This window comes from Polyodon spathula, chromosome 10 (genome assembly GCF_017654505.1).
Source record: "Polyodon spathula isolate WHYD16114869_AA chromosome 10, ASM1765450v1, whole genome shotgun sequence".
NCBI classification, from domain to species: domain Eukaryota; kingdom Metazoa; phylum Chordata; class Actinopteri; order Acipenseriformes; family Polyodontidae; genus Polyodon; species Polyodon spathula.
This window is the reverse complement of record NC_054543.1, coordinates 15,705,163-15,722,132: the sequence shown is the minus strand read 5'-3', so window position 1 is coordinate 15,722,132 and position 16,970 is coordinate 15,705,163. Positions and strand designations below refer to the sequence as shown.

Genomic DNA, 16,970 nt, shown 5'->3' with positions numbered 1-16,970 from the left:
AACTTTAGTAACGAGTGAGCGTATCGTCAGATTTTAATAAAAAATACATTAAAAAAAACGGAAATAGAATATCACCGGATTGCATAAAGCTTCAGATAAATAAGCAAAAGGTATTAATTACACACATGGTAGTTTACTTATCTTAACTGGTAAACACATAACTGGAACATTGCAGTGTTTGCTGTGCCAAAAGGGCTCAAGATTATTGCTTGCCTTATTTTTAGAATGGTTTCACACCACTCCATATCGCCTGCAAGAAGAACCGTGTTAAAGTGATGGAACTTTTGCTGAAGCATGGAGCTTCGATTCAAGCTGTTACTGAGGTAGGTGGAAATAATAATAGAATACCCCTTTTTACTATTGATATTAGGATTTTAAATACCATGTGTAATATATGTGACTAAACACAACGTGAATCCTGTTACTGATAGGAATTTAATGTAATTGGACATCCAGTGATGTGGTAAAATGTCACAGTCAGGGTTACTCTCTTGTGATGTATTACATGTCATTCGCAAGCCTGTTTATATTGTTTGTCATATAGATGTGCAATATAAATCTACAATACATAAGGCTTAATACAAAGGATTCATAGTGAATCAAGTATCAGTTGTAGTTTGGCTTTTTCATTAGATTTTTTTTTATTTTATACTAATAATACTCTGATGTATTGTTTAATATTTAATGTAAACATAATAACATCATTCTGGGAAATGCAGAAAGCTGATCTGTCCTTTGTTTTGTACTTTTGCAGTCAGGGCTAACACCAATTCATGTTGCTGCTTTTATGGGACATGAAAATATTGTGGCCCAGTTAATACACCACAGAGCATCTCCAAATGCAACCAACGTGGTGAGTGTTGTGCCTGTAGCTTCTGTGTGTAGTGTGAAGATTTAAATATTTTCTGACCTTGTCAGCATAACATTCCCACAATTTGTTGTGGATGTTTTGTCTGACTTTATTTTCACTTTGACTCACAACCCTATAAGTTTACTTCCTTTGTTAGAGATAATTGGACCACACCTAAGCCTTTACTCATGTTCCATGCTGCACAGTAAACTGTGTTGCGTCAGATGGGCTCTTATTGCTTGTAACACAGGAAGTGAATAGAGAGACCTAGTACAGTACGTCCATCAAACTTTGTACATGACTTCACCCGCTTCAAAATGGAAATTTGAGTCGATAAACAATACAGAACTTGCATGTTGCTACGGTAATGAAATGTTTACATTGTTTAATTGCTGTCTTGGCAAACATCAAAATACAATTTAATTTGGTGAATGTAAAACCATATTCAGTAACTGATAGGTAAGACATCTCAAATTACTGTCTGGAGGCCAATTTCCACCCAGCCATTTAACCCTATACTCAAACCCACCTGCGTTTTTCGTTTTTAAGCTTAAGGTTTTAAATCCACCAACTACATAAACTGTTTTCATGACAAGCTACATAGAAAACAAGAACTATAAAAGTATTTTATACAAGGGTTTGTAACGGTTTCAAAGTATTTTTTTTTCAAAATGTTTCCCAGCTTGTTCTACATTTGTGTTACCATAGCAACATGTTGTTAACTGGCCTGTAGTAAATGTTTACGTCTGCTTATTCAGTTCAACAGCTGCTGTACAGCAAGGCAGAAGAAAGCCTGCTTGGAATATATGTGAATGAGCAATGGAAAAACACGTTCCGCCCTGGAGTGCTGTCTTGTAGCATGTATCGTACCCTAAACACTGTATCTTGTGTTGTAGAGAGGAGAAACAGCACTCCACATGGCTGCCAGGGCAGGACAAGCTGAGGTTGTTAAATACCTTGTGAAGAACGGAGCTCAGGTAGAGGCGAAGGCTAAGGTGAGTTTACTTTCATTGCTTTGTAGTTTTTGTTTTGTTTGTTTTTTTCTACGAAACGTTGGGACTGTTAGGAAGGAGAACAATAAGCTTATAACCAAGTACACTACTAGCAATAGTGTCATATACTCTGTACTGCCTATAAAACAGCAAGGAGAGTAGCAGAGTTAAAAGTAGTATAATTATAATCTAGATAAGTAGTTTTTTTTTTTTTAAAGAAATTGTGTCATGGTGGACATTCTAGATTTCCAACTGAACGAATAAACTAGCAGAAAGCTCCTTCACATTTAGATTAGTATGTTTCCTTTTTTAAAATTAATGGGATTTAACAAAAAATAAAATCAAGACAGAGTTTGACATAATCTCAATAGTTTTAAAACCATCCCCTAAGCAGGTTTTATCTCAACTGGATTGATGATTGTCTAATATATACATAACAATAAAGTTGCTGATAACTAAAGAGAATAACAGAAACTAGCTGTATAACCCTATATTATTTTGTATAAACTAGCAGGGTAACCAACAAGATACTAATGCATTCTTTGATTTTGATTTGAGTTTTACTCTGACTGCACATTTGCTTACTGTCTGTCTTTTTTGTGAATTGCTATTGTAACAGGATGACCAGACTCCACTGCACATCTCTGCTCGTCTGGGAAAGGCTGATATTGTTCAGCAATTGTTACACCACGGAGCGTCTCCCGACGCTTCCACGACCTCGGGTTACACTCCACTGCACCTGGCAGCCCGAGAGGGGCATGAAGACGTGGCCTCAGTCCTGCTTGAGCAGGGAGCCTCCCTGGCCATCAACACAAAGGTGAGTGGCATTCACATACTTTAATATGATGGGTGTAGGGTGCCCCTTATAGTCATTTTTAGTCATTTGCGGTTTAGGCGAGAGGAGTGTGCACAGCAAGGCTAATTGGTTCTGACAGCTTAAACATACATATAATAAAAGACACTCTGTACCAATTGCAACGTGAAAAATAATCCACCGGGTGACATCAATAAGATGGAATTCTTGGAGGTACAAATCTGGATAGTAGATAAAAACCCTACTCAATATATCCAACGTGTTACTGCTTAGTTACAGTGTGTGTACTACTTAATCTGTATAAACACAGTAGTAGAAAATACCAGTACTGTACCATATCCTGGTACAGAGATCACTTTGCAGGAGCAATGAATGTTTTTATTTTCTCTCTATCAACAGAAAGGATTTACACCTTTACATGTGGCAGCAAAATACGGGAAAATTGAAGTTGCCAACCTTCTACTTCAAAAAGCCGCATCGCCTGATGCAGCAGGGAAGGTAGGTGCCCGGAGGATGGAAGTGTTAATAACACAGTGTTTTCTGCAGGAATCTGAAACAGAAGACTGTTTAAAAAAATAGAAGACAATAGAAAACCCCAGACGATGGCTGCTGCAATGATATTGGAACATTAATACCATTTTCATATTTTGATATACCAATGGTGTCACAATTGTATAAATCAGTGTGCTACTATGACAATTTGTGTATTGGCTGATACTGATATTGTAGTGGTTGTATCCTAATGGTATTTTCAAACTACAGGGAGGGCCATATAGCAGAAATAGTATATATTTGTTATTATTAGTTATTTTTTAGCAGATGCCCTTATCCGGGGTGACTTTTATTACTTGTCACATTATTTTAACATACAATTACCCATTTATACAGTTGGGTTTTTACTGGAGCAATCTAGGTAAAGTACCTTGCTCAAGGGTACAGCAGCAGGGCCCCCCCCTGGATTGAACCCACAACCCTCTGGTTAAGAGTCCAGAGCCCTAACCACTGCTTCTTTCTTAAAAAGCTAACTGACTTTTTATAGTCAGATAAAATGACAGGGCCGTTTTAAAACCTAGTCGAGTTTTGAGAATAGTAATCACTTGAGACGTCTCCCATTTCCCAAAATCTTGTTGCTTTCATAGTACCGATATTCAATTGGTTTTGATTCTTCAGGTATCATGTTAACAGCCTGATTGTAAAAAATGTTTTTAATTGGTCCCCAAGCTTCTAATTAGCTCATACTCCAGTTAAAAACCAAAACAAATTATCCTGGAAAGTCTGGTGCCTGATCAGAACAGCATCCCGTTAATTTCCTGGGAAACAGACTGTGTAGCTCTAAACAATAATTCAACCACTAAGTAGACACTACCCAGCATTGCCCGTATGGAAAAACAGTGGGGCTTGCTTTGAATGCTTTGAGAAGGCTTCTCCCATTTTATAAGACAAGATTCTGACCTACAACTGTGTCAGCTGTTACTCACTGGCTCCCCTCACCCAATTGGGGTGGAGTTACAGTGCAGTTCTTGTTTGAAGCGGTTGAGTCTGCCCCCACGCCCCCTCTTAAAGTAATATATCCCAATTTAAAAAGTGGAAGCTTTGCGTGAGAGAAGCATCTTTTTAAATGTATTGTTCAGCCATCACACACTGACAACCTGAAACAACACATCTAGCTATTTTTGACACGAAAATGATTTTGTTTTGTTTGATTTGGTGGTATTCACCTAGGTACCTCGATTTAGCTCTAATCTTGGACAAATTTAATATTACCTTTAGAAAGGTGTAATCGGTCTCCTCCTAGTTGCTGATGAGTTAATAATACTGACATTAGCATAAGACCCATGCTTAGCTCTCAACTACAGAGTTTGCTCTTTTGTTGAATAGTAAGTTGTTCGTCTTTCAACCGTATTGTTTGTAGTTTGTGTCCAGCCCTTGCCTCTCCTTTGAATTCAAAGGGCTGAACGCAAACTACAAACAACTTACTATTCAACTAAAGAGCAAGCTCCTTAGTCGAGAGATAAGCACAAATATATAAATTACAAAGATATTCCCAGATGAGTCTGTGAAACCGCAGGTTATGGATTGGATGACATCTTAATGTTTTAAAGATTTTAGACTTGTCTAAGGTATTCTATTTTATTTCAACCACTTTGTGAAAATGTTATAAGATACATGTTAAAGATGTAACACACTGTCACGCCTTTTGTAATTGTCTCATGTTTTCTATCTACTAACGAGGTCTGTATGCATGTATTTTTTAGAGTGGTTTAACTCCACTGCATGTAGCAGCGCACTATGATAACCAGAAAGTGGCACTCCTTCTCCTGGACCAGGGAGCCTCACCACACGCAGCAGCAAAGGTACTACATACTGAGCAGAACAGTGTGCTAAACTAGAATCAGCATTGTGCCCCCATTGCGCCTGCATTGATCGGGTGTTTTGGCATGGTTCCATCTGCTGTAACACATTCATGTTGTGGAACATAGTGGCAATACAAATTATTCCAATTGATGTGTTTTAATATCAATAGATTTCTACAGACTACAGAAAGAAATTGCATAAATCTTCCCTATTGTGCGCTTCCATTTGTTATATAGGTCCCAAACGTGCAGTTTTGAAAGAAACACATTATAGTAAACATTGTTATTTACAAATATGATATTTGGTGCTACACTAGGTAAAGAAATCTCAATTGGTAAGCTATGCTTTTAGATAGTGTTGCATTGCCTTCTTTATTTCATCTTTATTGGCAGCATTCCTGTCATTACTTTGCCCTATTGGTTGAAATGCTTTCAGCCAGTAGCATTATTTGACCCAGAAAACACTGTGAAATGATCTAGGACTAGCAAGCGTTACAGATTTCCTTAGAGAAAGTCATGCAAATGGAGACTTTTTAAATAATAATGCATGTTTACTTTAATGTAGAAATAATGTTACCTATATAGCTAATGGGTGTGCAATTATTGTGTTAGCTATAATCACTGTAATGCTTTTTGCCTTCATGTGGCAGTATACAGTATTTTCCATTACTAATATAGCCCTGAAACTTGTATTGCACAATTGAACAGTTATTGAGAACTGGTTATGGAGGCTGACTGAGTGATGTTTGGTGCCACTGTACAGTAAGTGATTTTGTTGTTTGTTTGCTAGTCTGTAGCAGCAAGGCTTAATTCTGCAGCTGCTGTTCCAATTCACATTCACAGCGCATGGGGTTCTTTGTAGGATGCATCAGTATTTGCTCATGTTGCTTTTGACTGATTTTGCCGTGTCCAGGCAACCAGAATTGGAGTGATTTCTCTTTTGGATTTGTCGTGTTTGCATTTTTAAAATTTTTTTACAGAAGTGTTTAGCTTTTTTTATAACAGTTCTTAGGCATGTCTGTTGTTTTTTGAGTGACTTAAGTAATTCAGTGTACTGAAATTGGAAAATTGGCAATGGGGTTGAACAAAAATATAGAAACACCTACATTAGTACAAAACACAAAGAGTAAAGTAAAACATCCACCCCTGAAGGAATTCCAGGTTGTAATCATTGAGGAATGTTTATATACGATACCCCTCAGATCAGGGTCACAATGTCTGCCCATGGCGGTGGCCCTACACTCTCTATTGACAGCGTTGTAGCAGGTGTTTCAATTTAATTAAAATCTCCAGTTACTGCTGTCCATAGAAACACATGCAAATACATGAAACAGGTGGCAGTGAATGTCTGAACATTGTGGTATTAAACATGAATTTATTATGAGATATGGGATACAGATTTGAATAGTAAAATTGGTACAGGCAAAAGTATCCGTGTTCACCAGGAAATGAACATACATTAGTATAGCAAAAACATTATCAACATATCAGTTAATCAGATCCTCATTTCTGTATATACAGATTTGAATAGTAAAATTGGTACGGACAAAAACAATCTGTTCACCAGGAAATGAACATACATTATATATAATATACAGTGCTGAGAAACAGTTTGTGAACCCCAATGATAATTATGGAAATTCCATAGTTACCATGATAGCCTTCTTTTCTTAAATACCCAATAGGGTTTATATTGAAACAAAATGATGTGTGAATTAGACAAACAATGAGTAATTAAAGTTCAGGGTATGTGAAAAAGTAACTGAACCACTGGTTTTGTCACCTCAATTAAGGGCATAATTAGAATCAGGTGTTTAAATAATTAGGTAGATCTTCAGGGGTGAGTTTGGGAGGCCCCACCCTATATAAAGATCAGAAACTTTGTGAGTTTGGTCTTCACCATACAGATGTGTGGAAACACGTCATGCCACGATCAAAAGAAATCTCTGAGGACCTCAGAAAAACAGTTATTGATGCTCATCAATCTGGAAAGGGTTACAAAACCATTTCTAAGAATTTGGGGCTCCACCAATCCACTGTCATACAGATAGATTACAAATGAAAAAAGTTCAAGACCCAGTCACTCTACGCAGGAGCTGTCGTCCTACCAAAATCTCTCTAAGAACAAACCGGAAAATCATCAAGGAAGCCACAAAGAACCCCAGAGAGAGTAACATCCAAGGACCTGCAGGCCACTCTCGCCTTGGCTAATGTGAATGTTCATGACTCAACTATCAGAAAAAGACTGAACAAGAATGGTGTTCATGGAAGGATAGCCAGGAGGAAACCACTGTTTTCTAAAAAGAACATTGCTGCCCATCTGAAGTTCGCCAAAGAGCACATACGTGATCCACAAGACATCCGGAACAATGTTCTGTGAACAGACGAGTCAAGGGTAGAACTTTTTGGCCTCAACGAGAAACGTTATGTTTGGCGAAAACCAAACACTGCGTTCGAACAGAAGAACCTCATCCCAGCCGTCAAGCATGGTGGTGGGAGTGTGATGGTTTGAGGCTGCTTTGCTGCCTCAGGACCTGGACGACTTGCCATCATTGACACAACCATGATTACTGTATTGTATCAGAAGATTCTAGAGGAGAATGTCAGGCCATCCGTCCGTGAGCTGAAGCTGAACCGAAAGTGGGTCATGTAGCGAGACAAGCACTAAACATGCAAGCAGATCGACAAATGAATGGCTGCAGAAGATGAAATTCTGCGTTTTAGAATGGCCTAGTCAAAGTCCAGACCTAAACCCATCAAAATGTTGTGTCAGGACCTGAAACGAGCTGTCCCTGCAAGGAAGCCCTCAAAGGTCACCGAGTTGAAGCAGTTCTGTAAGGAGGAATGGGCCACCAGTTACTGAATCTAAAGGTTCACATACTTTTTCACACATGGATATTGAATGTTGAATCATTTGTGGATAAGTAAATGTTGAAAAAGTATCATGTTTTTGTGTCAATTGTTTATTCAGGTTAACTTTATCTATTATTAGGACTTGGATTAAGATTTAATAACATTTTAGGTTTAGGGGTTCACAAACTTTTTTAAACACTAATTAATAACAAGATAAACAAAAATAACACAGAGAAACACGAGACGAAACAAATTAACAAAATAAAAAGGCACAAGAGCCAAAACAAAGGTTCTACAAAAACTCATGACACGTCAATAAACATGGACATAAATACAGCACACAGACATTCACCTTCACCAACATTTACCTTAACCATTCTCTCTAACACCTATGATCACCCTGTGTATACACCTGTGGCTGGAGCCTTAATGAATCTTTTAATCATTTATTCAATTCATTCCACATGTTTTGACATGGAGAACTATAACTCACTCCCAGCCACCCCAATATTCCCCAACACATACACACGTGCCATAGTGCCACGGGGTGAATAAAAAATTACTTAAGACTTGAAAGAGTAAACTTTTAACCAGAGTGAACTACAATATACTCTATGTAACAGCACAAAAAGAGACATTACAGTGTCTATAGAAAGTCTACACCCCCTTGAACTTTTTTCACATTTTGTTGTGTCAGTGCCTCAGAGTTTCATGCATTTAAATAAGGCTTTTTTTCACTTATCTACACACCATACTCCACACTGTTAGGGGGGAAAAAGGTTTTATTGAGAAAAAAATTATATATTAAAAATACAAAACGGAAAGATCATAATTAGTCTCCACCCCCCGAGTTAATACTTGGTGGAAGCACCTTTGGCAGCAATTACATCTGTGATTCTGTTGGGATAGGTCTCTGCCAACTTTGCACATCTAGATTTGACAATATTTGACCATTCTTCTTTAAAAAACTGTTCAAGCTCTGTCAGGTTCCTTGGGGGGTGTTGATGGACTGCAGTCTTCAAGTCATGCCACACATTTTCGATTGGATTTAGGTTGGGGCTTTGACTGGGCCACTCCAGGACATTTACCTTTTTGTTGCTTAGCCACTCCAGTGTAGCTTTGACTGTGTGCTTTGGGTCGTTGTCTTGCTGAAAGGTGAACTTCTGTCCCAGTTTCAGCTTTCTTATAGTGGGCAGCAGGTTTCCCTCAAGGACTTCTCTGTTCTTTGCTCCATTCATTTTCCCTGCTATCTTGACAATTGCCCCAGTCCATGCCGATGAGAAATATCCCCATAGCGTGATGCTGCCATCACCATGCTTCACAGTAGGGATAGTCTTCTTTGGGTGATGCGCTGTGTTGGGTTTGCGCCAAGCATAACGCTTTGCATTCAGGCCAAAGTGTTCCATTTTAGATTCGTCAGAGCACAAAACTTTTTGCACATGGCTACAGAATCTCCTGAGTGTTTTTTTGCATACTTCAAACAGGATTCAAGATGGGCTTTCTTGAGTAATGGCTTCCTTCTTGCCACCCTACCATAGAGGCCAGATTTGTGGATTGCTTGGGATATTGTTGTCACATGTACACTTTGACCAGACTTGTCCATAAAAGCCTGTAGCTCTTGCAAAGTTGCCATTGGCCTCTTGGTAGCCTCTCTGATCAGTCTCCTTCTTGCTCGGGCATCCAGTTTGGAGGGATGGCCTGATCTAGGCAGGATCTTAGTGGTGCCATACACCATGCTCTTCTTAATAATCGTCTTGACCATGCTCCAAGGGATATTCAAGGCCTTTGATATTTTTTATACCCATCACCTGATCTGTGCATTTCAACAACGGAGTTCTTTTGAAAAGCGCCTTAGTGCTCATGGTTGAGTCTTTGTTTTGAAATGCACTATCCAGCAGTGGGAACCTACAGGAACTGCTGAGTTTATCCTGAAAGCATGTGAATGACTACAATTTAACACAGGTGGAGGCCACATAATTTCTTGTGTGATTTTGAAGGCAATTGGTTATACCTGAGTTAATTTAGGTTTGTAATTACAAGGGGGTTGGACACTTATCCAGCCAAGGTATTTCATTATTTTAATGCATTTTAATTCCAGGCTATAAGGCAACAAAAGGTGAATATCTTGAAAGGGGTTATAGACTTTCTGTAGGCACTGTGTGTGTGTCGTGTGTGTGTGTGTGTGTGTCTCCACACATGAAAGGTCCATATTTGTCCCATCACATTGACAGTTCTCTGTTTTACCGACTAGTCCAAATTATTATTATTCTTTTTTAAAGCTACAGAGCTGTTTCACATTCTTGTGCCTGTAAGAGGCTCCTAGTTATCCTAAAGTGAACATGGTGACCTAGTTACTGCCTATGTTTCCTCGTGTTAAGCACTTACTGAGCTAATATGAACTGGTGACGTGCCATTAGCACAGGACTCGTTCCAGGTTGTGAAATCACTGTTGGGCTGGTCTTTCGGTCAAGTGAAGTTGGAAATTGGTTCTTTAAGACATTTCCAAATCTAATGTTGTTTTTTGGGGTTTTTTTTGCTGCATTTCAGCGTTGTATCTTTATCAGCCAATGTGTTCATGTAACTGTTTTGGAAAACAAATAAATCTTGAGTGTATGGCACTGCTGCTGGATGTCAAGCTATGGTCTGAGTCACTCTGCTCTGGAGCATGGTGAATGTGTTTTCAGTTTGGATTTCTATTTTTCTAATACATATTAATCTAAATAGTGCATACAAGAGTATGGGGGGAAAAAACTGCTTGGAGAAATATTTAGTACTCTGTCATGGTGATGTTTTACTTTACTGTAACATGGCTAAATGTTTATCCATATGAATAAGTATTCAAATATGGTACAAAAACTCAGTTGTTAGTAGAAAAAACATAATAAATCTGACCCTGTTGTTTTCTTGTGAAGCTCCGCAACACAACAGCCATCTTCAAAAACATACTACATTGATGAAGTAGAGCCGCTGTGCTACTAGAAAAGATTTCCAATGTCTGAGATTAATGACTTTAAAAGTAAAGTGAAATCTGTCTATTAAAAGTAACACAGCCTTGTAAAATGTATAATTTATTTTGGCAAGCAAAAAAAAAAAAAGAAAGAAAGAAAATTGCTTTTCCAGTAAAAACAGAAAATAAATCAGAGTTTTAGAAGCAGGAAATCAGTGAATGAGCAAATATATGAATCAAAGTGGCAGGACTGCTCAAAGACTAGGCCTTTGCATCTTTCATTTAACAAATGTATCGGTCTGTGGTAAGGGATAAACATACTTGTATATATTTCATAATACTGTACCACCCAGCATCTCATTCAAATGCTTGGCTCCTCAAGGCAGTGCATTCAGGTATTCATTTATATTTATTTATATACTTATATTCTCAAACCTGATTAAAGACATGGGCCGTCCTACATTCCATACATGTATTTTGATTATAAAATGATGTACTGCCATCACCAGTAAAGTGGTGGCGAAGCTTCCTGAGGCCATGTCATCCAGAACACTTTTTTGGTTTCTTCTATAATCCTTCAAAGTGGACTGCTAGGCAAGGAAGGATGCTCTTGCTTAAAAGTCTCTTCAAGTCTGTGAGAAGGTGCTTTCACCTGAATTCAGGAGCAGCGTTTCAGTTTCAGTTGCCAGCCATTGATACCATGTATGTAACATCAGCCAAACATCAAGTAGGAGCCTGTGCCATCTAATGATCAAGTTTCCCTTTGATTGTCTGGCAGTGCACTGCAGAAAACCAGATGGTGATGGCGATACTAATATGCTATAAAGATACTTTGGCTGGTCCAGCCGGCATTACATGTTCCTATGGCAAGCAACTAGAAATGAAGAGGAGCTTCTGGTCTCATAGTGGAACAGACTTTAAAAACAGTTACAAAAAAAAAAACCACAATATTTGAAAAATTGAAATAAGAACTGTTCAAAATGATGGCAAACATCATAAAAGCTACTTAGGTAATCGGTGGTGGATAGATACAAACCAAGGCTCAATAATCTTTGCTACAGTGTTTTGCAAGGCCTGTAAATTATACACATTTGTTCAACATCTTCATAACTGAACTGATGGAATTGCTCAGTTTATAGGGATTCTGAAATATGTTAGCTAGGTATAACTATTTCTAAGGCAGTTAGTAAAAATCTATGATACTGGCCTTGTTGTTTTTGTGTGTGCATCCTCAGAATGGCTACACTCCATTGCATATTGCTGCCAAAAAGAATCAAATGGATATTGCCACAACCCTGCTGGAGTATGGGGCAGATACAAATGCAGTTACCCGGCAAGGCATCAGCGCCGTACACCTGGCTGCACAGGAAGGGAATGTGGACATGGTCTCTTTGCTGCTTGCCAGGAATGCCAATGTCAATCTTGGCAACAAGGTGCGTACGTCATTATGAAACAAACCATATGTATCTATAAACTAAGGATTTTTATCTGCCTTTCAGTTTAGGTCCCCAGCAGTATTTTTGTATTTTAGCTTCAATATTCAGTACTGTATGTACAGTGTGTCGACACTAGAAACACCTACATTTTTTTCTTCTCCCTTTTTATTTTAATGATTTGAGTTAAATTCCTTTCAATTCTGTCTAGAAAGTAATATGATATTCTGAATTATGTGCTTATGAAGATTATGTATGAATTTTATTGTTTACAAAATTATATTACAAATAATTAAAAAGACAAATTCATTATGTAGCACACTTTTATGTGATATAATAAATACTCCTTTGTTATGTAATTGAACAGAATTATTAAAGGTGGGTAAGGTATCAGATGTGAAGGGGGCATAGTAGATTCTCAGCTGGCAGGTGGGTCCATATCCAAGACTTTTTTTTTTTTTTTTTTTTTTTTAATGAAATATACATGTTCTGGTACAATATTATATGTGAAGCTTTCAAGTTAAAGTATTTTACCATTTTGATAGCTGAGTGATCAATGATATGCTTGTGTGTGTGTGTGTGGTTTAACATTACTCCGAATAACCAAACTTGTGGATTTTGCTCCTTTCAGAGTGGTTTGACGCCTCTCCATTTAGCTGCTCAAGAAGACAGAGTAAATGTTGCAGAGGTTCTTGTCAACCAAGGGGCGACAGTCAATCCGCAGACAAAGGTACTAGCTTTAACTGGCTTTTCACAATGCCTAGGTGACCGTCTGTACTTTTGAAATAGCATATGACGAAGTCGGGTGCCACATTCCTGTTCTGATTTGCACTGAAATTCCTGTATTTACTTAATTTTAGTATTCACGAAAGTTTTTTTTTTTTGTAACCTGTGCTTAAAAAAAAAACAAAAAAAAAACACAACAACAAAAAAAACAGATCTTTGGCTTTACAGTTGTTACATTTTGCATTTTTCATTGAAACAATCAATGGGTTGATTTGATCAATTATGCCCTGTAAGACAACCCTTTATTTTAATAGAGTATTTTACAGCACTAGGGAATCCCCTTGAATACTATTAGTATTGCAGGTATGTGGCAGGCTGGTGAGTGGGTAGAGGCCCAGAGACAGTCTGAAGTTCAAAAAAATTACTATTTTATTATAAATAAACACAAAAATGAAAGGGCACAAGGGCCAAAACAAATGGATTGAAACACAAAAAGCAAAACTTACAAAATAAAGGTTTCCAGGCTGAGCAATGCCTTCACTGGATTCACAAATCACAAAAACTCACAAAGACCAACCTGCTTCCTCAGCTCCCTCCTCCCAAATGAGAAGCAGAGGCCTCCTTTTATGTCAGGTGGCTAAATGATAATTGAATAATTACATTAGTTAATTGCTCCCACCTGGGGCAATCAATCTGGGCAGGGAGGAGAATTTAACACCATCTCTGCCAGTATTTCCAAGGGCAGAGCCCTGCTCTGCCGCAAGGTAATTCCTGGATAACCATGGATAGGTGGGATAAATCTAGGGTGATTTTCCCAGTGCTGTAAAATGCTCCCTATGAAAGCTAGATGTATTTTACCATGTATTGTAGCAAGTTCAGAGTTAATAATACCATCATTATACAGCAAATCTGTCTCTCCTTCCAAGCATGATCTATTCAGATATTTTTGTTGGCAAGGCAAGTGAGTAGACAGTGAAGCATAATGGGATTCTATTTTCAACATGAAAATAGTTAGAATTATAGAAGTTTTTTTTTTTTTTCCTGTACTGTAGATTCTTAAGATAATAGATGTATAACATAAAAAATAACTGCATTTGCAATTCTCTACATCTAGATCGGTTACACTCCATTACATGTCGCATGTCACTATGGGAATGTGAAGATGGTAAACTTCCTTTTACAACAGCGCTCTAAAGTCAACGCCAAAACCAAGGTACTCTTCATTTCTTGTTTCAAAATTTATAATAATAATAATAATAATATATTTTTTTTATATGGTGCCTTTCATAGTGGACCACAATCACAAAGCACTTTACAGAGCCAGGCTGTGAACTGTGCACTATATGCAGTCACTTACAAAATTGATTTAACAATAAAGTTCTTGGAGGGCTGTGAGGGGGAAGCTGCTGGCACCATGCCTGGTTGCAGCCGGGACTTCACCTTTCACAAGCACTTATTTCACACACAAAGAAAATAAAACCAGTATATTTTTCACTTGTTTTATTTCTTCTACAGAATGGGTACACTCCCCTCCATCAAGCCGCCCAGCAAGGACACACACATATCATTAATATCTTGCTGCATCATGGTGCTTCCCCTAATGAGCTGACTGTGGTGAGTTACTGGAGGAGATGAATTCATGCAATTTTTTTTGGTTAAAACAGTTCAGTTAACGAAGCGTAAAAACGCAGGTCTGTCTGCCGTTTACAGTTACAGTTTACTGCTGGTTGAGTAGAGGCTGTGTCTAATTCCAGGACATTCAATAATCAAATATAAAGGATTAAAAAGATAAATAACTAGGAAGACCTATTCTACTTGGCTTGTTTAGTTTGGTGTCACTTGCTGTTTTTATTATTATTATTATTGTGTTGTATGATGAATATGTACCGAATGGGTTGGATTGTCTAAACGTTTTATCTTGAATAGTCAACACATGCCATAAAATAAAATAAAGTTACCAAACAACAGAAAAAAAAAAAAAAACTGACATTTACATTTTCTTATTGTCTTATTAATATTGGTTTTTAATAATGACTTTCCTTTCAGAAAAACAATGTCATGTGATCTTTGAACAGACACAATTGGGAATTTGAAATAATCACTGTGTTTATTTACGTTAATAAGTGTGTTAATGGGGACCTAATGATTATTCTATATATTTTTCAAATATATCAAACTTTACAGAATAAAATATATCAAAGCAATCTCAGTTAGGTAGATAGAATAAGGCCCTAGACTTTGTATCCAGTGTGGTACATTTCTATTCTATGATGGTCATCTGAAGATGCTGGACCTGGTCTTGGGAAAAATTGCTGATCTGGAAACGTCCTTGTATTGTTTCCAGAATGGCAACACTGCACTGTCCATTGCCAGGAGACTTGGCTACATCTCTGTGGTGGACACACTGAGGGTGGTAACAGAAGAAACACTGACCACAACGGTAAGAAGCACATTCACTCTTCCTTCAATAGTGAGGGCATGGGTGCGCTGTGACCATTATTGTGCAAAAAAAGCCTTTGCTAATATAGAAATTCATCTGATGTTTTTTTGCAAAGACACAGACATGAAAAAACAAACATGCTGTGTTACTCTTACTCTGACCTACTGATCTCCCTACAGTAGTGCATGCATATTGTAGCCTTTACATTGGTGTCTGAGTCTGCCAATAATCAAGAAACAATTATTGACCCATATGATTGAGCAGAAATATTTGATTGGGCCACTTGACCGCACAGGCATGTTTGAGAGTTTGCTGTTTGACTGAGCAGATACAATAAAAAACAATCATGCGTGGTGCACTCTGAGATGGATTATTAAACAGAATTAATATCAGAAATACTAATATTAGTTTTAATGGATTATCAAAAATCAGTAAACATGCTATGCCAGTAGTATATATTACCAACCAAAACCTCCCCAAAGCCTTAAGCAATTGTGGGACCCATCTCCCCTTCCTCTCTCAATCAACACCTTTGCTACATAAGCACACAACCACATAGTATGACCTATGCACTCTCTTCATAGCTCTATTGTCTTCCATTGTCAAGAGGTTATCCACCCACCTAGTGGCCTAATTGTCTTTTAATAGTCCTGTCTCCTATACCAACCATCTGATAGACAAACACCTCTAACACCTTGTGGCAATGTTGCCCCGCCCCTGTGTGTATTTCAGTGTTGTATGTTGTGTGTTGTGTGTTAATGTTGGTGTATAGTCATTGGTACACAGGATATAATATGGGTTATGCGCACAAGTGTTTAAAATGTGTAATTGTATTTAGGCACGAGGATTGCACAGCACTTCACGTGCAGTTAAAATGTAATAATATGTGAGCACAGGGAATTTCACTTTATTAATTCACGTGCAGTTGTACCGAGACTCCAATTGACTGATTGATTAGCAATCGAGTCTCGGTACAGCTGCATAAAAGCAGCATGTTTTCACTCACTCTGGGTTGTGTGTTCGGTGAGTGGAGAACGGGATTGGAGACGGAGGTAATAGTAATAGTTATAGAAATATCAGCTCACCTTGTTGGTCTGTGTAGTCCGTTTTGTTTGTCTCTTTGTTTTGGCTATGAGTGCCATGTCCTGTGTTTTGTTTGTCTTGCAACCTTTTATTTTCTGTTTGATTAATCATTAAATGCTGAGTGCAAGCAAGCGCTCAGCTTCACCAAAATGCCACGTCTCTGTCTGTTCTGTGTCGGTTCCTGTTTCTGGTCTGATATCACCCACTACAACCGTCTTTGTGACACACCACCATAATGCACAAAGTAGGAGCAAAAGTGTGTCCTGGGTGTACTGTAGTATGCAGTTTATGTATTAATTTTGATTCATTCTTTGTGTGTAAATGGAACCCTTGACATATTCTGCAAAATATAGAAGTTTCATCATTTTCAGTCACAATGGGTAAGATAGCACATTGTGGGCGGTGCTTCTTTTATTAGATATGGTACAAGTGATTGGAGCGGTCTCAGAATGTATGACTCTACTATGCACTATTGGGA

The 16,970-nt window shown here is 38.0% G+C and overlaps 1 protein-coding gene across 10 annotated transcripts in view; it reads left to right on the top strand.

Moving 5' to 3' along the window:
* The window catches only part of LOC121321869 (ankyrin-3-like), a 149,120-nt gene that overhangs the window by 70,229 nt on the left and 61,921 nt on the right, over positions 1 to 16,970 (top strand). For all 10 annotated transcript variants that reach the window (XM_041261177.1, XM_041261174.1, XM_041261172.1 and 7 more), the window contains 11 exons: positions 225 to 323; positions 755 to 853; positions 1,747 to 1,845; positions 2,462 to 2,659; positions 3,056 to 3,154; positions 4,912 to 5,010; positions 12,046 to 12,243; positions 12,875 to 12,973; positions 14,084 to 14,182; positions 14,485 to 14,583; positions 15,314 to 15,409. In XM_041261177.1, the coding sequence (XP_041117111.1) occupies positions 225 to 323; positions 755 to 853; positions 1,747 to 1,845; positions 2,462 to 2,659; positions 3,056 to 3,154; positions 4,912 to 5,010; positions 12,046 to 12,243; positions 12,875 to 12,973; positions 14,084 to 14,182; positions 14,485 to 14,583; positions 15,314 to 15,409 (1,284 nt within the window). The remainder of the gene's footprint in view (positions 1 to 224; positions 324 to 754; positions 854 to 1,746; positions 1,846 to 2,461; positions 2,660 to 3,055; positions 3,155 to 4,911; positions 5,011 to 12,045; positions 12,244 to 12,874; positions 12,974 to 14,083; positions 14,183 to 14,484; positions 14,584 to 15,313; positions 15,410 to 16,970) is intronic.